The sequence below is a fragment of the Paramacrobiotus metropolitanus genome, unplaced genomic scaffold, assembly GCF_019649055.1.
Source record: "Paramacrobiotus metropolitanus isolate TYO unplaced genomic scaffold, Prichtersi_v1.0 Parri_scaffold0000132, whole genome shotgun sequence".
In the NCBI taxonomy this organism is placed as follows: Eukaryota; Metazoa; Tardigrada; class Eutardigrada; order Parachela; family Macrobiotidae; genus Paramacrobiotus; species Paramacrobiotus metropolitanus.
The window spans coordinates 231087-255799 of NW_026570352.1; the positions used below are offsets into that span (position 1 = coordinate 231087).

At 43.5% G+C, this 24713-nt stretch overlaps 4 protein-coding genes across 4 annotated transcripts; 3 read left to right on the forward strand and 1 right to left on the reverse strand.

Annotated features, from left to right (window-relative positions):
* Nucleotides 1–626: 626 nt before the first annotated feature.
* On the forward strand, nucleotides 627–2597 carry LOC129598919 (uncharacterized). Its single transcript, XM_055497007.1, has 4 exons — nucleotides 627–847; nucleotides 1074–1228; nucleotides 1378–1630; nucleotides 1992–2597. Exons 1-4 carry the CDS (start codon nucleotides 796–798, stop codon nucleotides 2312–2314), a joined length of 783 nt encoding a protein of 260 aa, XP_055352982.1. The 5' UTR covers nucleotides 627–795; the 3' UTR covers nucleotides 2315–2597.
* A 392-nt stretch (nucleotides 2598–2989) lies between these two features.
* Nucleotides 2990–4631, forward strand: LOC129598937 (speckle-type POZ protein-like). The gene is made up of 2 exons (XM_055497024.1): nucleotides 2990–3442; nucleotides 3973–4631. The coding sequence occupies exons 1-2, from the start codon at nucleotides 3132–3134 to the stop codon at nucleotides 4595–4597; spliced, it is 936 nt and encodes a 311-aa protein (XP_055352999.1). The 5' UTR covers nucleotides 2990–3131; the 3' UTR covers nucleotides 4598–4631.
* Nucleotides 4632–7150: 2519 nt separating this feature from the next.
* Nucleotides 7151–8113, reverse strand: LOC129598932 (mitogen-activated protein kinase kinase kinase 3-like). Its single transcript, XM_055497019.1, has 2 exons — nucleotides 8017–8113; nucleotides 7151–7689 (listed from the first exon to the last, which is right to left on the reverse strand). Exons 1-2 carry the CDS (start codon nucleotides 8111–8113, stop codon nucleotides 7151–7153), a joined length of 636 nt encoding a protein of 211 aa, XP_055352994.1.
* An 8840-nt stretch (nucleotides 8114–16953) lies between these two features.
* On the forward strand, nucleotides 16954–23406 carry LOC129598933 (uncharacterized). Its single transcript, XM_055497020.1, has 5 exons — nucleotides 16954–17349; nucleotides 19140–19956; nucleotides 20243–21255; nucleotides 21505–22539; nucleotides 22619–23406. Exons 1-5 carry the CDS (start codon nucleotides 17268–17270, stop codon nucleotides 23404–23406), a joined length of 3735 nt encoding a protein of 1244 aa, XP_055352995.1. The 5' UTR covers nucleotides 16954–17267.
* Nucleotides 23407–24713: the final 1307 nt, after the last annotated feature.

A 24713-nucleotide genomic window follows, 5' to 3' on the forward strand; every position in this document is an offset into this window, starting at 1 on the left:
TTGTGGAATGTCTGCTTATTACTACGAGAGTAACCAGACTACGAGTTGTTTTAATTTTATCTGTACTGCATAACGTCGATAACTTGGGTTCTGTGACAACTGGTAGCATATAACATTTTAACGTGAAAACTCAATGAAATTTACAGTACTGCAGCATCAAGTGCCGTACCATAGGCACACAATCGAAAAAGGACCGCTGCATACTTAAAACTGTTAAAGGGCTGTACGTATCGGCAGCACTGTACTTTTTCGTGCTCCGTACAAAACGTAATCCGTATAGAGGTCTTTGGAAAACAAAATACGGACCTACATGGTATTGCACTTACTTTAAAGAAGGCAGTAATAAGCGCCTTTAACACATTCTCCTTCCTTCCTTACAGAAGCTACGCGTTTTTGTGCTACCTGCTGGTTAAGTAATTTATCTAGGGATGCTTGCCGATCAAAGGATGGTATTGTGTTTTATATTGAGATGGCCGATTAAATTTCATTTTGTCGGCAACTTTGAAATGCCACTGACAACATAGACGTTTCCTGCAACAACCGACAGCATGCACTAACACTAAGCACACCCAATTAAATTATTATAAGTAACACAGACATCTGTCTGCGCCCGTACATGTGCGTGATTATAAACTTACCACTTATCTGATTGTAGGTTTAATTTTACTTGCTAAACGCACAGTATAAGCAAAGCGCTACTAATTCCTGCGGCTACCGGAATTAATTGTAAGCGGCCACCGGCAATCACCGGTATATACTCCCAGTTCCCAGTAATCACTGTATAACCTAACGGAAATGGGTTGCCTTGGGATTGCCTTTTGGATTACTGCCATTGCAGTGGTCTATGGTATGGCCAAATTTTTGCTAAAATTACTCTAAATGTGCTGCTAAACCAAGAAAACCGCGCCCTATGAAATTCGCAAGCAATTTCGCACTGTACATCAGTTTTTATAGGTTGATATAATGATATTATACAGTACTAAAGGGTAACCTGTTTTTTCACTAGATATGACACTAGTATTTCTCTTTTCTAATATTTTGTCAATTTTGGACTTTATTTGTCATAATTTTAGGTCAGTATCCCCCGTACTCCGCCGGTCCGGCCTACCCGAATCCTGGTCAGCCGCCCTTGTATCCCGGTCAGAACCCTGGACCGGTGTACCATCAGTGTTTGCCACGGCCCATTCTGACATGCGGCCCAGATCGTAACTATTATGATCCCAATATTGTACGCCAACCCTTCAATTACCCGCTCAAACTATTATTTGTGCTTGTACATAGTTCAGTTATTAAAATATCTTATGTAATGTAAAATTATCTTAATGTTTATATCTACGTGCATTTACGGTAATGGTGAGATTGTGATGGTGTTCGAAGTTGAAAGGCACGTGGTACATCTACCGACATCTGCTGACCGGCGTTAATGGGATCAACCGCATATACCGCACCACCATCCTGGCTACCACGTCTATGCCGGGTATGACGAATATTCCTGCTGTCGCGCAACGCACCGCCATTTCCTGGTACCCGACGTCCAATGACACGACGTGCTCGAGTATGGATTTTTTGGGATTCATCGCCTGGAACGGGATCCAGGTTGTGGATGTCTACCAGGATGTTAGACCCATCAGTACGTACATGTAATAGCATGCATAGATCCTAGCCTTTAATGGGTTACCTGCCTGCCGTACAATAAACAATAGCAACGGCTCAGTTGTATTTATTTTAGTCGTATTTGCGTAATATTTAAGTGTTTGCATAATATTTGCACAAAATCTAATAATATCACATCAACTAATTTAATTTATTTTTATGGGCAAAGTATCATTATATTGCAAAAGCGTCAACACTTAACAATGGTTAATTACGCTGCTCTAAAGGTCAGCTAATAAGCGTATAGGATTTTAATTTACAGAGCAGATAAATATATACAAGAAAAAAGATGAACGATTTGCACAGTAATTTAATGTTGTCTTTTGCGTCGTTCACAGCTACTCGCACGTACTGCACCGTCTATCTAAACCAGGACCAAGGTTTATGGATTCTGTACCGCTGCGAACAACCCAACCTGTCCACCCAATCGTGTGACGTACCGCACGTGGATGTCCGTGTGCGACAGAACCCCAAAGATTTCCCGCCCGGAAAAGCGGCACAAATCGACAATCTGCTCAATCAGCTATTCGGCCCCTTCTGCATTCTGGCTGAACAGATTCCCTTATGCGAATACACCGCATCCAAGCCCGACTGCCCGGAGAATCCGCCCACACCCGATGAGCAGCGGAAGATTGACGGGATGGCCGCCACTAAAGCATAAAAACGGAATTACAAACGAACCATGTGTTTCTGATGGTGACTTATTTTTGTCTGAGCCATAAAGTATAAAATTATAAGCTTTCACATTTCGTTTACGCATTTAAGTAGGCTATTTATGGGGATTGGAGAAGCTAAGTTTTTAATTTGTTGCGCTGCGCTAAAACAGTAAATTATATTTACAGTATCTCTCAAAAATTTTACATATTATTTTAGGCTTTCTAAGTACTTAGGCATTAAAGCCCGGTTAAACACAATTACCTACGTGGCTGGCTGGCAAATAAAAACAACAGACGTTTCTGTGCACATATCGGTGATGTATCATTAATCGGTTAAATATCCGCGTGCACATAATATGCATTACAGGTTTTGTTAATTACATCTGCAATTTGCGGTATCCGCCTTGATGACATTGTGCACTAAATGTAAGAGTACCGACAAGCCACAGGCCTTCTGACCCTTGCGGCCATGTAATGGACTTTAAAACTACGCAACCAGTAAATACTTTACGCACAATATTCCTGCAGATAAACAGCATTCGTGCTTCCATAATATTAACGCGCTTAAAGAGTACTCAAGAGTCAAGATTATTATAAAACCAGACCTTACAGCAGTCTTAAGCATGTTCACTTGGGCAGCTTGGTTTGCCCTGTATACATTACGGTCCGTAAGAGTTTTTTGTCAGCTTTCTGGTTTCTGGTTAGGTTTATCCCGTTTATGTTAAAAGAAGAGCGTGCTATATTAGCAATTTAATCACCGTATATCCAAAACTACTGATTTGAGTTAGCATCGAAATCCAGAGTTGTTTATCTGCGCATTTCATGGCCATGGACCCGCTTTTCGTGACTCCCATATTGCCGGAATGTAAAAATGATACGATAACTATGCAGTACAAAATCCCCACCGAACGATTTGTGGAGAGCACGATGTGGGTCGGGTGTCGCTCGTATATTGTTGATATCGATGTCGGGAAACAGCGGGATCATCCTGAGATAAGCGATCATACTTTGAAAGTTTGCATTCATGTGCTGCAGTCCGATGGCCGGGTATTACAGACCATCAGCGTCTTACCGGCCACGAAAGACAAGAACACAGTGGTATCTCCCGTTCCAGTAGTGGAAGCAACTACCAGGTAAGGCTGTGTTAAATTGGAAATGGTGACTTCGGCGGCGTAACTGGACTGTCTCCTTTGCGAGGAGAGCGCACGTTAGCTGATGCACTCAAGCCAAGGGCATATCTGTAATAAAGTTCCTGACGTAACCAAATGCCGGTGCAGCACGGCCGCCCACCAAGGGATGGCAGCCAGTACTATCACAGAAAGCAGCCGTTGAGCCTTTAACTGTTAAATAATCTGCTGCTTCGGCAGCTGTTTATTATATACCCGTTATTATCCTGTTATTTAAAACAGCCTGCTATTTTCTCCGTCGACTCATATGATCCTATCAGTTTATTTATCTATAAAAAACATAAACGTCAACGGTCGAAATTATCTTTATTACTTGTAGAGAGGACGATGTGCTGTATAATGCAAATACAGTACAGATATAATATAAGAATTTTGTAATTTTTGCCCGAATACAGCGCCTGTAAATTTACTAAAAATATATTTATTCAAATTTTCTTAATTGTCTATAACTCGCTTAACAGGATTTTATCCATTAGGGGAATATGTGTGAATGAGAATGCTTACGCACTTGGCCAAGCGGGACACCTGGATTCCGCTCAATCCCTACAGTGGCTCATCAAAGCAGTTCAGAATCCCAGTTTGGCTTATGTATTAGATAAAGCAAACGGACAGTTGATCCACGTCATTGTTACTTATCGCACCATAAATAACCGCACCACACTGAAAAACCTCCTGGACACTAGACTACTAACCGATTGCACGCTGGTCTCTAGCGAGGGAACCCAGTTTCCCGCCCATCGCGCCATCTTGGCGGCTCAGTCGCCGGTCTTTGCCGCCATGTTTCAGAATGACACCAGCGAGAAGGCCAACGGGACTTGTAACATCATCGATTTCGAAGGAGACATTCTACAGCTGCTGGTCCGTTACGCGTATACCCGGGAATTATCTGCTGAAGACGGTGGGAAACAAATCGTCAAACTGTGGTGCGCCGCTGACAAGTATGATATTCCGGAGCTGCGTAACGCGTGCGAAGATCTGATGGTGGCATCTGTCAAGAAAGAAAACGCTCTGGAGTATTTCCTATTCGCTCGTGAGCGAGGTCTGCAGGAGCTGCAAAAGAAAGCCGGCATCTGTATCGGGAATAATCCACTGCATGTTTGAATCGGCGCTCTTCACTGTCTTTTTATTAAAATAATTGAACTGAGTGGAATTTAACTCAGTGACATGGTATGTGATTTGTCTTTGTTAGCCTTTTTTCAATAATTGCTGAACAGATACTAACAGTCGCTATGACATACTGCTGTTTTGTGCGACGGGAGCGTTGGATTGATTATTATAGGTGCAGAATAACATTTTCTATACTTGTCTGTATACATTCGCGGCGAATGATTTTGCACTAGTTCTGCGGCTGCTAGTGCGCCTCTGTTTCTGACCTTTTATTTCTCGACTGTTGTTACATTTTAACCCGTTAATGAAAAACTGAACTCTGCTCGTTGTTAACTGAGTTTTACTCCATCTTGCATTACAAAACGGTGAAAACACTCAGTTCTGTTTGGCAAATTACTTCAGTAAACCCAAAGCAGCTAGCACACATCCCTCATTCCCTCTACAGTAGAATACTCAGCGAAACGCGCTCACCAAGGTCCTAAGACGTTTCATAATAGGTGGAGTAAGTTTACTGGAAAGTGGAAGCGTATTTATTCTTGCTAGTGGCATCGGCATTCGTTTCTTTTCAAAATCGTTTTCTCTGGGTGAATTAGTGATACAGGAGCCGGAAGACGTCATCATGCAGTACAGACTGTACAGCCAATCATCGAAAATTTCACGGATCTTTATAGACTAGGATAGTATTAAATGAAGCATCTGGGACCACCTTTCGTAATCCGTCAGAGGCAACAATAAATCTTCTGTGCTACGCAACCACATAGTCAGAGTTTTAATTCGACTGGCTCTAATATGGTCATCATGCGCTATATCTTCCTTGGCACGGTCCAATGCTTTTTCTAAAGCTTCTTTAGCCTTCTGCGTCTTCCCCTCGTCCAACGTTTTATAATACAGCTCTGTCAAGTTTTTATCGTCGCACAAGAAGACTTCCCGGCCCTTTCTGGGACCTTCCACCGCGGAAACTGTCACTATTCGCCCGCGATCGATTGCGAATTTTACAGTCACACGTGGGCGGCTTTTAGGAGCCGGTGCTATACCCGAAAACCTGTAGACGCTAATGAAGTTTTCGGAACTTTCAAAAGCAATTACGAATGTAATGTCAATGAAGTGCTGATTGTCGGTACACGTTGTGCATTCCATTTCTTTTTTCCACCGGCAAATGACTTCCTTTAGGTAGACGCATCATCGTATTATTTGGTGCTTCACCTGGAATGTGCGCTATAAACAGAAAGGCGGGTCGTTCTACTACTTCAATTTTTTCCCTAGCTTCGCTTGATTCACTGAAAGCTGCTACTAGGGCAGCTCCTTCCGCAACGGCAGTCTTTGGATCAACCGTCACATGTATGTGCATTACAGGAAAGATTTCTGTTAAGACATCGGTGATTTGAGGAACGAACCGCCCACATCCCACGATGACCACGTCCGCGACATCGGTCGGTGTCAGCCCTGCTTTTTTGTTGCACTTTCTGCACTGGTGCGATAATTTTGTGAAATAAATCAACACACGTAGTGGCCAGCATTGGCTGGGTTATGGTTGTTGAAAAACTGCTTCCGCCAAGCATAGGTATATGGAATCTTTATGACCAGACGATCAGGTCCATTGATCTGCTTACATGCGGATATCAAGAGCTGTTCAAACGGTTCGTTAATGATTAAATCATCGCTGTAAATATTCTCGATAATCCCTCTCACATGCACTAAAATCCGCTTGTCGATATCGTGTTCCCCTAGGCAACTAGTGTAATGATACGAGCACAGTTTAACCTGAGTTGAGTTCGGTGTGGATTTAATAACCGATTTATCCACTCTCACAATGAAAACTGCGAGGTAATATCGATTGAAATCCAGCACCAAGACGTTTGTTTTCGTAAGGGAAAGCTCTCAATGTATGGCATGACTGCAGCAAGTGGGTCGTCAAGGATCCGCACCGTTTTCATCCCCGCCATGGCCGCAGCCAGTTTTGTGGCCTGGCGTTGTGCGATAGAAAAGTACGTTGGAACGGTTATCACAATGCTCTCTACCTGACCCTTGCTTACAGCTGGCCCACATTCAGCAAGACGCATCAGATACGAAAGGAACTCTGAAGTTATTTCCTCTGTTGAATAATTTACAGTTTCTTCACGCTCCTTTACCGTGATTCTTAAACTTCCTTGTTCATTGGTGATATCATACAACAAATTGTCTCTTTGTTCAAATTGCATCTCCATCGTGGAATTGCAGCCCAAGAAGACGATTTATGAGGTAAATGCAATTTTTCGGATCTATTTCCTGGTAATCCACTGCTTCTTGACCGCAAAGTATTTTTGTTTTGTAGTCGGTGGCTTGGTCGAAGGCTACAAAAGTCGGAATTACCAAATCATTCTGGTGTGCTTCCGTGATCGTTGTTGACCCGCCATCCCGGTGCATTACAACGCTGCTGGTATCCAACCCGAAACGAATACCCACAGCGATGTCTTCAAGAGGTCCATTTCGCTCATTCGGCATGCTTAAATGTAGCAAATTCTGAAGTAATTCAGCGGACATGATTCTGTGAGAACTCGCAATTTTTAATCACAGTGATATGCATTCAGCCAGCTGTACCGGCAAGGAAAGAGCAGTTAATGGCGCATAGCCGTCCACAATGTGCGCAACATATTGACTATTATTCATTTCGTCGATGTCAAGTATTCCTTTTGGAGCTCGGTATAATCTTCTCTTCGTATTCCCTGTAGCGCTGTCCATCAACTCAAGTATGACACATCCCACACTCCATACATCGGTCTTACGACCCACTTTGTCTAACATCGGTAAGCTCAGATATTTTTTCAGCATTTCTGGTGACATATACCGGGGCGTTCCACGGATATTGCCAATGTCTCCAGAACAGGTGGCACTCTGTTGCATTTGCACTAAATCATCTAGATCCCCGAGCACCAGTCTGTTATGGTTGCCCAGCCGGTGGACCAATACGTTTCCCGGCTTGATATCACCGTGGATGATATTGTGCAAGTGGAGATGGCTCACACCTTCGGCGATCTCAATAGCATATCGAAGGGCTGTTTGCAAGTCTGCAATTTTTGCGGTTTTCAGGAGGCCCGCCAGATCCCCTTCTAAAATCAGTAATTACAAGATGTAAGAAAACGAAAAAAAAACAGATAAACGAAAAAACATACCGGTATAATAATCCATCAAGAGTTTGACAGATACCCCGTCAGATGTTGAGGACCTGGCAATACTAATTTGGTGATAATGTATGAGGCGGTCGTGTTGAAAAGTTAACAACAACTCCATTCGGCGTTTCCAGCTGTTCCAATTTTCCGTTGTGGCCATTACTTCGGACTCGTTGTGCAGCGGAATTACTTTGACCGCCATAGTTTCGCTACCGGTAAAACCACCGGGATTCGTTATTGTCACTCTGTAAACCATACCACACGTACCTCGACCAATGTAGTCCTCATCCCCATAAATGTACCGACACACCTTTCCAAAAGTATCTGACTTAACTTCCGATTTCAGTATATCATCGGTCGGCATTTCTGCTCATAAAATACACATGAAATTAACAGATCGGAAAAGTGTTGGTGTAGAGATGGCACTCGATAAAACTATTTTTAAAGCAGCGATTGTGTGGTTTTGAAGGTGCAAACCAAAGCAAGAATTATTTACGCTTGCCTATCTTTTGTTGGCCGGACGAAAATCCACCACGCTCGCTTTCACACTGACATACTTTACAGCTATTCTGCCGATTGATATTAAGATTAAGTAAATACGATTATCATTCAAAACACTGCCTGCACAAACAGAAAAGACCACAGGCACAAGATAGAGTGATAACTGCACCTTTGACTCCGTGCACTAAAGTACTCCTGTTCCGTCCACCACCCCAAGTACAATTCAGTGGTACAGCTTTTCTCGTCCTCTACGTTATTCTATGGACGGAAATGGGAAAGAACTTCGATGCATGTTTTCGGCACCATATTTTGGCAATACGTAGACAAAAAGATTAGATATGGAGGTGATACTGTTGTGAATATATGCAGTACTACAAGTATCTAAAGAAGTGGATCCAGAGACTGACTGCACATACAACATAATTCCCACTTATTTTGAGCCGCCATTTACTGAGAGCAGTAGCTTTTTCCGAAACACTAACGGAACTTGGAGAAAATAATTTTAATGTAAACGAAATCAAGCGGACAGTAAAATTAAATCCGATTTGGACCAACAAGTGCAAGTAGTGAAGGGGAGTTCCGGAAAAGGGTGTGGACGTAGTTCATGATCAAGAAAGTGCAGTAGTGCGTCACAGTTAGCTGCGGACAGCGAACGCCGGAAGTACGCAGTTCTCGAAGAATGGTTTAAATAATTTGCTCGCTCGCCGTAGAGGCATTCGTGCCGTTCACAACCTTTAATGTTGAATCATTAAAGGTTTTGTGATCGCGCATACGCTTCACTAGTGTTTCAATGGCCAATGTCAAATAAATAATATGTCGGTTTACCGGTAATTATCGTGATGCGGTAGGTTCGGTACGTAAGGGGATGCGGTCAAAGCATATGAAATCATACTGCCGCATGAGCTGCCTGATATGTCCGGGCCAGTCCGGCCGGCCAGGCAAACTGGGGAAATACAGATGTAATAACAGTACAGTAATCGGAATCGCAATGGTGGCGGCACCACAAACGCTTCGGGTGTGGCTTTGTTACTGCTGTCTATCTCTATACCCCGCGCATATATAGACATAAATTAGCTGCCCGACAATTTCGCATTCGTCCAGCAATTAAGTGGGTCGAGGCGTCATGCTGCTCTACTACCATGTAGAGTTTATACGCCATTGGTGCGAATTCACAAAGAACTGCATGTCAGATCGATGTTTCCACTTTCCAGTACTGCGAAGACCGCACAGTGTATCAGTGCTGCTACTACGAAGAAAAAGTGTGATGCTACAGTATTTGGCTGTTTATAATTTCTCTTTTCAAGTTTTTAAACGGTTGATAGATTATTAGCGGGTTCGCGGGGATTATTGGTTTATAATCGCGGGTTCATCTGGTGTCCATTCAAAACTCTCAACTATTGCTAATTGTGACGGCAGCTTTAAGATGGACGAGGCACCAGAAAGCTGCCTACCACGACGTACATCAACGTTGACGCTACAGTACATAATTCCTACAACCAAGTTTGTGACGGCGCACTCGCCAAGTCGCCGGCGCCACTCCACCCAAATCCATGTGGGAAAGCAGCGAGATTATCCTGAGATCCCCGAATGCACCTTGGAGGTTCAGATTGATGTGATGCAGTCCGATGGTGCTGTGATGACCTGGGTAACGCCTAACGAATGTGATGAGTTTCGGAAGTTTTTAAAGGAGGCCACCGTCCGGTACGAATAACATATTTTACTTTTTTAATGCCATGCTTAGCCCGCACTTGCAGCAGAAGTTGAGCTGAAACTGCTACATACAAAGCCAGGCTGAAAGTAAACCCGCGAAATAAACTGACTGCATAGTGTGCTCAATTTAAATAAAAATTATCGTAGTAAAGTGGTTTCGATAATGTGACAGAGAGTGTGCATTCAATGCATCCACCAATTGTCGCATAAATCCTTATTGTTTCGTCCCTGGAGCAAGAGGCGCATTTATCGTAGAAACCACGGCGCAACGTGGCATAGTTTATTCAGTGACTCAAGCTCATGTGTTTGACAATCCGCCCACACTTCCGGTGTTCTTGCTTGTATTTACATACTCCGCCAAAAATTGCGCAGAATAAACGTGCGATGCAAACTATAAAATTCAAGACGACAAAATTATATGGTTTCTTAGAAGCAAAGCGTAAAACAACAGTGTCTAATATACTGTACATTCAAATTTCAATAACCTAACTGATCATTACTTCTGTAACTAATTTTTCTTCTGTGATTTCTTCTCTCTTTTCTTCGCTCGTGCAGTCGTGTTTTTTTGACAACTCACAGAAGTGAACATACGCATTGCGCACTACTTTCCTGCCGACTGCAGAGATACCGATTAGAAAACAACCGCTGTAACACAAACTGGTGAAACCGCGACAGTTTTCCCAATCATACATTTTCGTGCACTTTATTCAATGTTCAATGTAGGTGCGACTCCGTGGAAGGGATCGTTCAGGATCCCAGTGCTACTATGAAACGTCTCATTACACCGATTGGCGCGATTGGGAGTCAGCACCGGTCCTATTGGCTGAACACTGGCGGTATGTGGCCTACAGGTGCTCCAAAGCCGTGCGTATGCGTAACCCTGGTACTCGAGGTCATCCATCCGCCAGCAATTCTGCAGCATTTGCACCGGCTGTACGATACGGGTGTCCTGACGGATTGTACATTGGTGTCCAGTGACGGAGCAACGATTCCGGCTCATCGCGTCATTTTAGCGGCACAGTCGCCGGTTTTTGCTGCCATGTTCCAGGGCGATACGCTGGAGAGAGCTACTGGGACATGCAACATCAAGGATTTCGACGGGAAAACGATGCAGCTACTTGTACGTTACGCCTACAACCGGGATATGTCATGCGAAGGTGACGAACAACTGAATAAATTGTGGCACGCTGCCGACAAGTACGATATGCAGGATTTACGGGATGCTTGTGAACGTTGGATGGTGGCAATGGTTAAAAAGGAAAATGCCTTTGAATATTTTCTTTTCGCTCGTGAACGAGGCCTGCCGGCGCTGCAGAAGAAGGCAGGCTCGTGTATTGGAAATGATCCTTTGAATGTTTGAATTTTCTCTCAGTTATTACATAACCGCATGTGTTTTGGTGGAGAAACTGACGTGATGATTATTATTTGCTGACTATTGCGGAAACATAACGAAAGTATTGTGACAATAGAAATTTGATTATGCCTCCAGTATAAGTGTTACGAGCTTTCCTTTTTTCTCATTTATTCGCTGTTCCTATTATTACGGTTTTAATAATCTCTATTTCCTATAGAAGTACGCTTGATCGATCGGATTTACGGGAAAATTTGTTTTAACAAACTAATAGAATTTACAAGTTTTGCTTGTTGTCTATTTTGCTTTTTCTTGCGATCGTTGTTTTTGTGTGTACTGTGTACATGCTAATACACAGGCATCTCTCTGGCGTGTACGTATCTGCATAACGTTGCTGAATTGAAATAAAATGATTGGGTGTGCCATACGTTGTCACAGGTGTACACGCCATTCTGCCTTCGGTCAGCGTTGCTGCTGACCGTGCCAGCGTTTCCAGCATTAACAGCCGACAGATCGTTTTACGGTAAGTTTAGCATTTCACCAACCTTGATAATAATCGTATTTCAGTGTTTTAAACTTTACTAAGTGTCAAATTGTTCATGTGAAGTTTGAGTCCCGTCCGTGTGGTTCTTTCCCTTCTGCGGTTATTACGAGTACTTACTGCACAATACGGCGTGCGCAGCACATCCCATTTTTGTGAGTTTGCTTGTCCGCTCATACGTGTGCAACCTAAGAAGGCATTGGACCTTAGTAATTATTATTAGCTGCCACGTGTTACATAACATTTCGAATAATAAAATTCCACCATCCGCAGCGTTTGTAACCTTGTATTGTCTGGTGGTCGCAGCACAGCCTTTTTTCAAATTTTCCGTGTGTAATCCCGGCGCATGCGCTTAATTGTCCTTGCACCCGTGCATTTGCGGCTTCTGTAAAACTGATTGATGGTTACTTCTGCTTATAGTTATTGTTTCTGTACTTCTGCTTACTTCTTTTTTTTGTAGATTACCATCAGATTTGAAATTGCTGTGAAGGACTGAAGCTGTAACGTTGACAAAGTCAATTAACAAATTTAGCTACGCTGAACTGGGTAACAGCTTGGCGAATTGTTTTATTGAAAGTACAATTACGAGGGCGGTTTCGTTATAGGGCTGTAATAAACGAACACAGCATCAAAGCCTGTATTATAGGAGCGGGTATTATTTTTGGAAAGAAGTGTTGTTTCTGTTATCCAAATATTTCGGGACCTTGTTATTTCTTATGGCTATCGTTGCTAAAACCATCTGGCTGAAACGTTCAAAACACTTGGCATTATAGTATTATACAGGAGCCGCGAAATGCTGTCATAGCGCCACAATACCGTAAGTCTTTTTAAAAATTAGGAGAGAATTAGCTGCAACATTTTCGACCATCTTTCGTAATCCGCCACAGGCAGCAAACAATCCTGTGTGCTGCGATACCATATATTCAACGCTTCTATTCGAGCGCCTCGTAATTGATCATCATACGCCACAACGTGCTTCGCACTGTCCAGCGCTTTTTCGAAAGCTTCTTTTGCTTTCATTATTTCCTCCTCGTCGAACGCTTTACAGCCGAAATATAGCGACCCCGGGCTGTTGTATCGAAATACTTGACGGAGCTCTGTGTGGCCTTCTGCCGCCGTAACGCTCAGTACTTCCCCGAGGTCGATCGCAAAGTTAACGTTCACGCGGGGACACCCTTTTGGAGCCGGTGCTATATATACCGAAAAACCTGTAAACACCTATGGATTTTTTGACGTTAGGAAGCGCTTCAACAACCTCGACGTCAATGAACTGCTGGTTGGCGGCAGACGTGGTGTATACCATTTGCTTTTCTACCGGCAAACAACTCCACCTCGGTATCACCAGGTTGCCTAAATCACCAGGAACGCGTGCTATAAGGGCGCGAGGGAACTCTTCTTGTATTTTTATGTTTTCCTCTTTCCCGTTCATTGCACTGGATGCCAGAAGTGCAGCGATTTTCGCAGTTGTGACCCTTGGATCCACGTCTGAGTGTATCCGTGCCTCCGGCAACAACTCCATCAAGACCTCAGTGATCTGTGGAACGAACCTCTCGCATCCAACAATAACAACATCCGCAACATCAGACGCTTTCAACCTGGCATCGTCTGTAACTATCTTCACTGGATCAACAATTTTGTGAAACAGATCAAGACACAACGTTGCAAGCATCGATGGAGTTATGGTCATTGAAAAGACGCCCCTGCCAAACAAATTCGCAATCTCTATTGTCTGGCGATCGGATCCATTGATCTGCTTACAAGCAGATATTAGAAACTGTGATGTCGCTTTACTATTGAATAAAGTGATGATGTAGATATCCTCGATCGTTCCTGTCAAATGATCCATTATACGCTCGTCAATATCATTTTCTCCTAGGCGGCAGGTGTAATAAGCCGATTCTAGCTTAACTTCCGTAGATTCCGGTTTGGATTTATTGACCTCAACGATGGAGACAGCTAGGCCTTGGCGACTGAGATCCAATACCAACACAGGCAGTGTTTTTTTTTCAGTGCTTAGTGCGAAGTCTTGTAATTCGGATAAAACAGCTTGCATATCTGAGTACACTATTTTATTATAACGGATGAAAGCCTTATTCGAAGGACCTTCTTACTGTACATTACATATAAAACGATGTCTTTCTGTATACTGTAACTGATACAAGAAAGCGCTTGAGTAGGGCTATCAAAGGTCAGTTGCACTTGCTAAAAACGCTTTGTTACTGTGGTTTTTAAAATGCGTCCTTCCGTAGCAGGACCTTGCAACACCGATATTCTTTTCGAACGAAAATAAAATTTTTTGAGTTTTTGAACTCTTCAACGCAAATAACTGTTTGACTGATTAATTGACTGGTGTTATTACATGTATAATTTGCAATAAATCAGGCTCCGCATGCGTGACGCAGTAATATACGGCGTAATAATATGCCTATCAGTTTATTGTATTGCTGCTTGTAACGGCGGAAGCAGCAATACAATACAAGTGGTCGCAGGACATTTCGTCGTGGGACATTTCGCCACACGCTTTTCGTCGCAACGGCTAATTTGTTTTGGGACAACTTGTTTTGCAGCCATTTTGTTGTGTTACTTTTGGTCGCGCGACTGGGGATTCGAAAAATTATCGAGTGGTTTATGGCAGCGAACAGTCATATGAATATCAGCCACAAGAACCGGTTGTCCTTAGACGAATTAAATGTCCGTAAAACCAAATTTCCCGCGACGACCTGTCGCGTTACCTGTAACGGAACTGCCGTACACACAAGCCGGTATTGTCGAATGGACGCTTGAGCCCGATAGCGCATAATTTGCACCAACAGTAGACAATGGCATTGTTCATTTCGTCGTTAAAATCCACCGTCACATCGCAGCACTTCTTATCCCCCGTAATTCCCTTTAACAATAATTCACTCGTAATACGCCAACAGTCAGGCAGTCACCCAGCCTCCCGATCGAACGACAACGCGGCTAATGCGCCCATCAGCATATAGCGACCGCATGCTGTAGTTGCCGATGTTCACCGCTGTAACTTAGATGGACTAGAACAGGATCTCGGCTATTTGTTCTTGACAAAAACTGGAATGGAGAGGCGTCGGCAGCAGCTGCGTCGGCAGCAGCTGCTGCCTATGCGAATCAGGACCCTACCGGATTACACACTGGTGGTCAGTGTTAAGTCACAGTTTCCAGGTCATCTAGCCGTGTTAGCGATGCAGTCGGCGGTGTTTGCCGTGTTGCGAATGATGCACTGGAGAACGCCACAGACAAATGCAGCCCAGCTGATTTCAAAAATAATATCCGACAACAGGGCGGACAACTGCTCCTGCGAAACAATGGACCCTTGGGGACCGTCTGCTATCGCCATAATCAAACTAGGCAGACGATTGGAACACCAGACAGGCGAGAAGCGTTCCCATGAATTATTACGTCAAAGATTGTCGCTCGAGATACAACGGGGGAACGCGGACTAATTTTTGGAACAATGGAAGGAGTGAAAAAGTTTAATGAAGTTTTAATGTTGTAAAAATTGTGATGTTTTTAATTAGGGTGTGGCTATTCCCACCACCTCGCACCACCATTTGGCTATTCTCTCCACCGTTCACCACCTTTAGGCTATTCCCACTACCTTTTAAAAATGAAACCTAACACCACCTTTTGACTATTCCCACCTCTTCATAGGAGATGTTCTTTTATTACACAGTTTTAAAAATCTTAAAGAAATTTTGAAAGCAAGTTTAGATAAAACTGTTTCTTTGCGCTCTTTATGTCGTAAGCCTTGTGACCACAATTTTTGACAGTGGCACCAGCTGTTCTTCTAAGTTGGCATAGATTTGCATTTTTTCTGGCAGCACAGCATTGCAATGCGAACAGAGTAATCACCGACCACTGTCAGTACCCAGTTTTGTTCGAACGTTTATGGCTCGCAACTGTACAGAAAAGTGAAGTGTGACTGAAAGCGAAGAAATAATATTATGTATATTCAGAAACGTATGGGAACAGCCGAATGCACTAAAGCAGTGAAACCATAAGGGGTGGGAATAGCCAAAGGTGGCGTGAAAAATATTATAAAAAAGGTGGTGCGAATAGCCCAAACGAGGTGAAAGGTGGTGACAACAGCCAAAGGTGGCGTCAGGGTGGTGAGAATAGCCATTTCCTTTTAATTATTGCAAAATACGTTGTACCACAGTGAATAAAGCAAACTCAAAAAATTATGAGGTACTAAACGACTGGGGAACATGTATAGATGCAGAGTTCAGTGGGCGTGCTGAATCCTTGACACAAAGTCTCTGTCTGTATAATGGATAACGGATCCGTAACATACTCATATTTCTTGGAGTGCTTCTGGATCAAGTGTGAGGATAGTGGTATTAACCACGTTTTTGGCTGAGCACGTAACCAGCTATGGGGTACATATACCGCAGTTATCCGGAAGAATAATTGCACTGTATTTCTTGATTTCTTGTAAGAGGTTTGTATAATTAATTTTAGTTCCTCGTACAGTACATATGAACTCGTCTTTAATAATTTCACATTTTCGCAAATGTACAAAACAAAAGGTTCAGCAAGTATGCAATATAGGCACGACAAAAATGCCGCACTTCAACCATGTGATGCCGTCGGTCAAACGCAGAATACATAACCATTCCGAATGTCATTATAAGAACAGCCAGTAAAATTTAATGACATTGTCATTATAATGTCATAAATGGTAACATTTGCCACCATCCAGGCAACCCGCAATATGTATACTTGTCGGCATTATACCACAGCTTCATTAGCTTCCCGTCAACTTGGCTATTCCCGGCTGTATGCGTATCTTAAGCAATAGGAGTAAAATTACTTATACCTGCCGGCTGCCGCTCAAGTACTCATATAGCCGCGACTTCTTCTCTTCCGCTTCCAAAGCAGCTGCGCCAGCGTTTGCCGCCCTGGATTTAATGTGAGAAGGCGCAAGTGTCCTCATAATTGTATTCAAAGCACACCGGTTGCTCAGCAACCGGGGTGCTTCTAATACAATTATGAGGTAGACGACTAGGGAAATTCCGTTGCTGAAACGGTGCATTCTTGGATTCAGTCAGACATTATTTTGTTTATCTCGTTAGTGTGTGTGTTGGCATAAGTTCGGCAAATATTACGGTATATTTAATCGGTAAAGCTAATCGGCGAAAGTTGAATTTTTAAACTCGGTTTGTTCGGTCAGTCTGATCATGAACGTGATGCCCGAGCTTCCCATATTGCCGGTTAGCAAGAGTTCCTCGTTGACTCTACGGTACAAAATCCCTAATGAGCGCTTCGTAGAAAAAATTAGCGATCCGACCCCTCTCTTTCGCTCATACACTGCCAGCATGCACGTGGGAAAGCAGTGGGACTACCCTGAGATTGCAGAAGTTATTCTGACGGCCAAAATTATTGTGAATCAGTCCGATGGCAGGGTATCCATATACTTCTCCAGCAACAATTACTATAGAATTGGATTTCCGGTTGCTATTGTGGAAGCGACGGCGAGGTGAGGATCTTTTTTACGATTAAAACGGTCTCTGTATTTTGAAAGTGTTGGCGCTACCTGTACTGCAGTAACATTCTTTATTTAATAGTACTGTACGAAAATATATAGACAAACTTAAAATTACTTATAAATTTACTTCGCTTCCACATCTTCTATAAAAACGATAAACTTCGATAAAAACGTTTCCGTATTGATTCACTAGTGCTAGAAAAAGTATTAGATACTGTACAGATTGGTATGCATCTGTACACCATGCTAACGTGTATTTTCGGTTAAGATTAAGTTCTACCATCCTTTATACTAAAAGAATAAGGAGTGCACAAAATTCAACTGCGGGGAGTCAGTCCCAGCGACACACAGAACCAAACTTCAATGTCTTGGTATCATTCGATAGCTCTTATTGTGTAGTAGAGCCATCAAAAGTCAGATTTCAGAAAAACTGTTCCACTTTTACAAAAAATCGAAAAAACTTAACATGCCAAGTCTACGGGAGAAGTGCAGAATCCACCACTGCAGAACCGACCACCTCACCGTTGTCTCAATTAAAACGGCCAAAAACCCCCTTGCTGACAAGGCAACCAAGGGCTTCCAGAACCCTTCACTGGAAAGAAAATTTAATTTTTATGTAATAGGGTAGCCCCGTCTCCGAGTTTTTAATTTCTTATGGAAACTCAGACTCCAAAAGAAAGGAGAGTTTGTTGAAAAAAGCTACAAAGCGTATCGAACAATTTCACCATGATCATTAAAGCAACTGCCCTCCCGCAGAAGTCCTGATCAATTTTAAAGTAGCAGCGCGTCCACGGGCAGCAGCTGGTGAGCAATGGAAGTGCGCAATGCGCATTTTTTGGCATAATAGTGCAGATCGGGCTCGAGAGCTGTAAAAGGGTTTTCTAAAATTTTGTGTTTTGTAAAATCTGAAAACCAGCAGAAAGCGAAGCAGCAGGGTAGAAAAAATTGAAGAAAATCTTTAAAAATCACCAGCCACGGCGCCTGCTCTACTTTGCTTAGTGGAGTTACTTAAATAAAAACTGTCTATAGTACTCTATACTGTGTTGCGCATCGCTCATACCGGCAGCTATTGGACTGAATTATCCGCAGACCGAAATTTTTCTGTTATAGTTTAGCGTGTTTCTGTGCGTATTTATGTCCGCAGAATAGATAGCCGATTTTAACCGCGCAATTTTCGTGGGGTCTATCTTTCGATAGCTCTTACCCGAAGACCGTAAGTCTGTAGCAGAGCCAGCAAAAGTTAGATTTGAGAAGAGCAGGCTCCGAAGGCTCCAGGTGTCACGGAGCATTAGGCTCTTCCTTTGCGTCGTAATTTTTTTGAAAATCTGATTTTTTTCCTATTGTGTAGACTAAGAACCGAAAGACGGAGCCGCAGTCGACGCCGAGCTGCGGCGCGAGCGGAACTAAGTGAGACATTAATCGTGGCAATTTTTTGGCACGGGAGTGCTTATGCATTCTGCTTTTCCACCACTTCCCATACCGATACTTTCGGGTTTAAAGGGCACGGGTGGAAAAATTATTTGTACAGATGGGATATGCAGGAACTGGAAACGTTAAATCAACGTCTGTTCCATATTTCTGAGTTATAGTGCGGTTTCCGGTATCAGACCTTGGGAATTTACGATTGCTCCAAGTTTGTGACGTGGCCACGAAAAACTTATTCGCACAAACCATACAGCGCACAATACAAAAAGTTAACCGTGATCTTCTTCACCAAAAGTGAATAATGATGATATGTAAAAAATGAATCGTTCTTATTTTAAATCGTTCCTATTCCGTAGCCAATATACTGCGCGCAATTTGCGCGGGGTCTACTAGTGCTCACTTATTTCGCCATATGGGTGAAGTGTATCGCGACAGTGAGATGCTGCCTGCTGAAATGCGCGATATTTCTCTGGTACTTCTAAAGGCAAACGGAAATGATCCCCGCCGGTACAATGATCCACGGTCTGGCGAAGTTGCAGCAGTATTCGTGTCTCCGGATGGTGAACCACCTGTTGAGCGGGATATTGTAGTTTACACGAAACAGCAGCACCTCTCCCGGATTTCACCGCTCAGTCCACATTGTGATCCGATGGTGTACCCTTTGCTGTTCCCCGCTGGAGAATACGGCTGGCATCCCTCCTTGGCTCATGATCCGCTGTACAGCACCGCTAAGCGCAAGCGTATTACCCAGTTACAATTCTATTCTTATCGACTGGCGATTCGTTCAAACTTTAGCGTACTGCATGCATCTGGAAAATTGTTTCAGCAGTATATTGTCGATGCGTACGTACGCGTCGAAGGCAGCCGATTGCAGTTTATCCGTTTGAATCAAAAGCAACTGCGCGCGGAATCTTATGCCGGTCTGTTAGATCATATAAACACTGTCGCCGAAGACAACAACATCGCTGCCGGCAGGGTTGTTGTTTTACCGTCTACATTCATTGGAAGTCCACGGAATATGTACCAGAATTATCAAGACGCGATGTCCATTGTTCGACGGTATGGAAAGCCGGATCTATTTGTGACCTTCACTTGCAATCCCCGGTGGAAAGAAATCGCGGGCAATCTCCGGAACCGTGAGAGTGCTGGATTTCGCCCGGACTTAATTGCCAGGTAAAGCGTGCACACGTTGGATTAATAAAAGTAAACTACCAGTTAAAAATACCGCATGGGGTTTGGGATAGTTTGTAGTGCACGAACGCACATCTATTTAGTTCCTGTGATGGCTTACGGCTTTCTCTTTTTTAGATACTTATTTGCAACCTGTAACGGCTCTAACTTAGGTATCATAGTCTTCCTAAAACTGCTCTCCACTGCTGTACTTAATTACTTTACATTTTAGTTGTATTTACTGTACTGCATTATACTTTACGTAATCGACTTGGTTACTTATTTGTAGGGTTTTCAAACTGAAGCTGGATGAGCTGATGAAGGACATTCTGAAGAAGAAAGTATTCGGAACCGTGACAGCATACGTCTACGTCATTGAATTTCAGAAGCGAGGCCTGCCTCATGCGCACATTCTGTTGATCCTGGCCTCTGATTCTAAAATTCGAGAACTCGATGATATCGACAAAATTGTTTCCGCTGAATTCCCCAATGCCGTCGAATTTCCCCGTTTGTTCGAAACTATTTGTACGACAATGGTACATGGACCATGCGGCACTATCAATCCAGGCTCACCGTGTATGCTGGACGGCAAGTGCACAAAAGGATTTCCTAAAGATTTTTCTCCAACTACGAAAGAAAATGTGAATGGTTATCCTGTGTACCAGCGCAGAGACGAAGGAAGAAGAATTTTGATCAACGATGTTCCCGTTAGCAATCAGTGGGTTGTGCCTTATAACAAATGGCTGTCCTGCAAGTATGATGCCCACATTAACGTGGAAGTATGTACCAGTGTGAAGTCTGTGAAGTACTTATTTAAGTACGTGTACAAGGGGTATGACTGTGCCAACGTCAAGATAAAGCAGCGCTATCCAGGTGATAACAGTGCAACGATCAACTGGAACGAAATCGACACATTCCTGAACGCCCGATATGTTAGTTCACCGGAAGGAATCTGGCGGTTGAACGAGAACGAAATGCACCGACAGTCACATACAATTGTGCGCTTAGCAGTACACCTACCGGATATGCAGAATGTGGTTTTTGCAGAAGGGAACGAAGTTAGTGCGGCGGCGAGAGCAGCACTATCGCATACCACTCTCACGGACTATTTTAGGTTGAACAGCGAAGTCCCAGCAGCAAAACAATTATATTACGCAGATATACCTGAGCATTTTGTCTGGCGCGAAAAAAAGTGGCACCCCCGACAACGAGGAGGTGACACTGTAATTGGGCGGATGTACGCGGTTTCGCCATCGGATCGTGAGCGATTCTTTTTACGCCTTTTGCTGCTGCATAGAAAGGGTACGTAAATGCGATAGTTTTCAAGTATATTTTCACTTTTCGAAATGCGCATGTTTGAGAGTGAATTACTGTTTTAGATGCTTTTTGAGTATATGTAAAAACGTACTTCATGGTACACGAGTCAATGCGTAACTTAAAAAATGTAGACTGTACACCATCACTCAAAGGGGCAGTCCGTTATCACTTTTTAGTTAAATAAACTCACACTTTTACCATGTACTTTCTGTGTACGTTACGCCTCTTCTGTAGGTGCTACATCGTTTGAATCGCTTCGAACTGTTATTGGGATTCTGCACAGCAGCTTTCAAGAAGCCGCCAAAGCGTTAAAACTATTGGACGACGATTCTGAATGGAGCGCGTGTTTATCCGAAGCAAGCCTGTCCAGCATGCCTAAAGCATTAAGGGAGATGTTTGCTTACATCTGCGCCTTCTGCGTACCCGCTGATGCCTGCACACTCTTTGAAGAACACAAGGCCAGTTTGACGGAAGATTACCGCCGCACCTATTCCGAAGAAGAAAGCAGCAGCAGAGCATTGTGGGATATCGAGTGTGTACTGCTACAACATGGACTCAACTGTAAACATCTTGGACTACCACAACCAGTGCGCCCAGTGGACACCCACTTTGACCAGTACAACGTAGAAGAAGAGGCGAGTGAAGGTGATCGACTGCAAGAAACATTAAATCCAGAGCAAAGTTCATTTGTGCGGGAAGTGCTTCACGCAGTGGATGTAGGCTTTGGCATTAAGCATTGGTTTCTTGATGGTCCCGGTGGAACAGGGAAGACATATGTGTACCGCTGTTTGTCCCACATACTGAGAGGACGTGGAAAGATGGTCATAGCTGTAGCCTGGACCGGCATTGCGGCAACGTTACTCAAGGGCGGCCGTACCTGCCATTCAGTATTCAAGTTTCCCTTAAACTTAGATGAAACGTCCGTATCCAGTATGAAACCTTCTTCGCCTGAAGCCCGCAAGTTAATCGATGCTTCGTTGATTATCTGGGACGAAGCGCCTATGGCACCTAAACATGCGCTTTCTACCCTCGACCGTCTTTTGCGGGACCTTATGCGAATTGATGAGCCATTCGGTGGAAAAATTATTGTCTTTGGTGGGGATTTCCGGCAGGTACTTCCTGTCGTACGGCATGGATCGCGTGGGAGGATAGTGGAAGAAAGCATCAAAAGAAGTTCACTGTGGCCTATGATTACTGTCAGACGACTGACCGCCAACATGCGAACCGGGCCTGAACAGCAAGTGTTTAGCAAGTGGCTGCTGGAATTAGGTACGTTGTATATTATTTCTGTTCTGAACGGGTCCTGAATAGTCATCCTGTTCTGTGCATGGTCGTTGATGTTTTCTAGGTGAAGGACGCTTACAAACTGTTCCGGATGCGACGGGAGATATGGTCGAGGTTCCCAAAGAATGTGTGTTTGAAGGGTCAGCAATGGATTTAGTCAGAGACGTCTATGGTCAGACAATTGACCCATCGAATGTTTCCTGTCTGGCTGATTCTGCCATTCTAGCGCCAAAGAACGACCACTGCGCGGAAATCAATGATTATGTTGTTAAGCAGTTATTACCCGGGGATGGCCGGTCATATTTTAGCGTCGATTCTGTGGAGGGAGACAGTGACGCTGATTTTACGAATTATCCCATTGAGTTCATACATAGCTTAACGCCTGCTGGGTTGCCACCTCATGAGCTCTTCCTCAAACCAGGTGCAGTGGTGATGCTGCTGCGCAATTTCAATGGGAAATCAGGGCTGGTGAACGGCACCAGGATGGTTGTTCGTTTCGCTCACGAAAACTACCTGGACGTGGAAGTTTTGACCGGCGAATGTGCAGGACAGCGCGTGCTTTTACCTCGGATTGTCCTGACCACGACAGATCCCACAATGCCTTTCAGCATCAAGCGGAAACAGTTTCCTGTTCGATTGGCATTTGCAATGACTATCAACAAATCTCAAGGACAAACGCTCAAACGCTTGGGTCTATATTTACCAGAGCCAGTTTTTTCTCATGGCCAGCTTTATGTGGCATTCTCTAGAGTATCATCTTTTTCCGATATAAAAGTGAAAGTTGTACCCGGAACTCTACCTGGCAGACTTGGAACTTACACGCGCAACGTTGTGTTTCCGGAGGTTTTGTGAATAAAGTTTCTGAAACTTTTCTTACTTTTCTGACCAGTGAATATTCAGTAAAACGTATACTTTTGACCTTAAGAACTTAATACGCCATGCGAGAAACCAAAAGTTTCGTTACGATAGCGCAATTTGCGCGGGGTCTACTAGTTCGTAATTAAACCTTTTCTTGTGGGATCGGAGCCCAGTTAGTTATTTTTGCTTTGCACACTGCAGCTGTTGCGAATTCCGTTCGGTGAATTTGCTTGTTCTTTAGATTGCATGTACGAAAAATTGTTTGACGACATTAAATATCGCTGGAGGGAAACGTTTTTTTCAAGAGAAAAACAGTTCTCTAGGTACTGTATTGTCACGAAATTAAAAGAAACCTTTTAGACCGCAACAACGCCCAAGTGCCGGCGGCGGCTTTGCGGTTCCTTTAACATCAATGTCGCCGCTTTGCAAACTCGCCGTACCGGCTCGAAAGGGTGTCTCTTATTTTCGCGATAATACAGTAAATTAAATACACTGATTTTGAAAATTCTACTAACAAAATTCACCACGTCCACAGACCGAGGCGGTTGGTGGTCGGCGGGATAAATTATTTCTTCAGGGGAAACAGCATATTTCCGATTCGTAAATAATTATAAAACCAATTGGAGAAATCATTTTAAAGAAAATTTGTTTAGTGCATTAGAATAAGCGAATTTTGCTGATCGAGGAGACATATGGCGAAACTTTAAACAACTTAGAGCAGAATGGACAAACCAAATTCCCGCCAATAATTGTTTCGCCAAAAATCCAAAACATGACAATGCTTCTACACGCCTTTGAGCAGTTTTCCAGGTCGAATTGCTTATCCTAATGCGAGCGGTTGATTTGCTATGAAACGGTTTCTGCAGTCGTCCAGTGGGTTTTTCCGGTTTTGGCCATCTAGCGATAAAAGTATCATAAAACAAACTGTTCCCTGTGAAAAATAATTTTCTCCCAACGACAGGTCAGCCGCCTCGTGAGGGGGATGGGATCGTTAGCGCAGTTTTCGAAATCAGTGTAGTATTTGGTTTACCTAGAGCACCGCACTCCCCTTGGCAAAAGCTTTCCAGCAATATGACAACCGCCTCGTGAGTGGGTGCCGAGGTACCATTGTTTGGGGAAGAGAACCGTTGTTTTTTATTGGATTTCTCCACTTGTTGCCTTGGCCCTTGATCAGAAAAATCAGCTGGTTATGATGCGCTCATCAGATTTTCTCTAAAATCATTTCTCTTGTGGAATCGATTTCTTAAAAAGTCCCTGTGTGCAGTAAGTACTGGTGTGGATTGTAATTTTTAGAAGCTCTA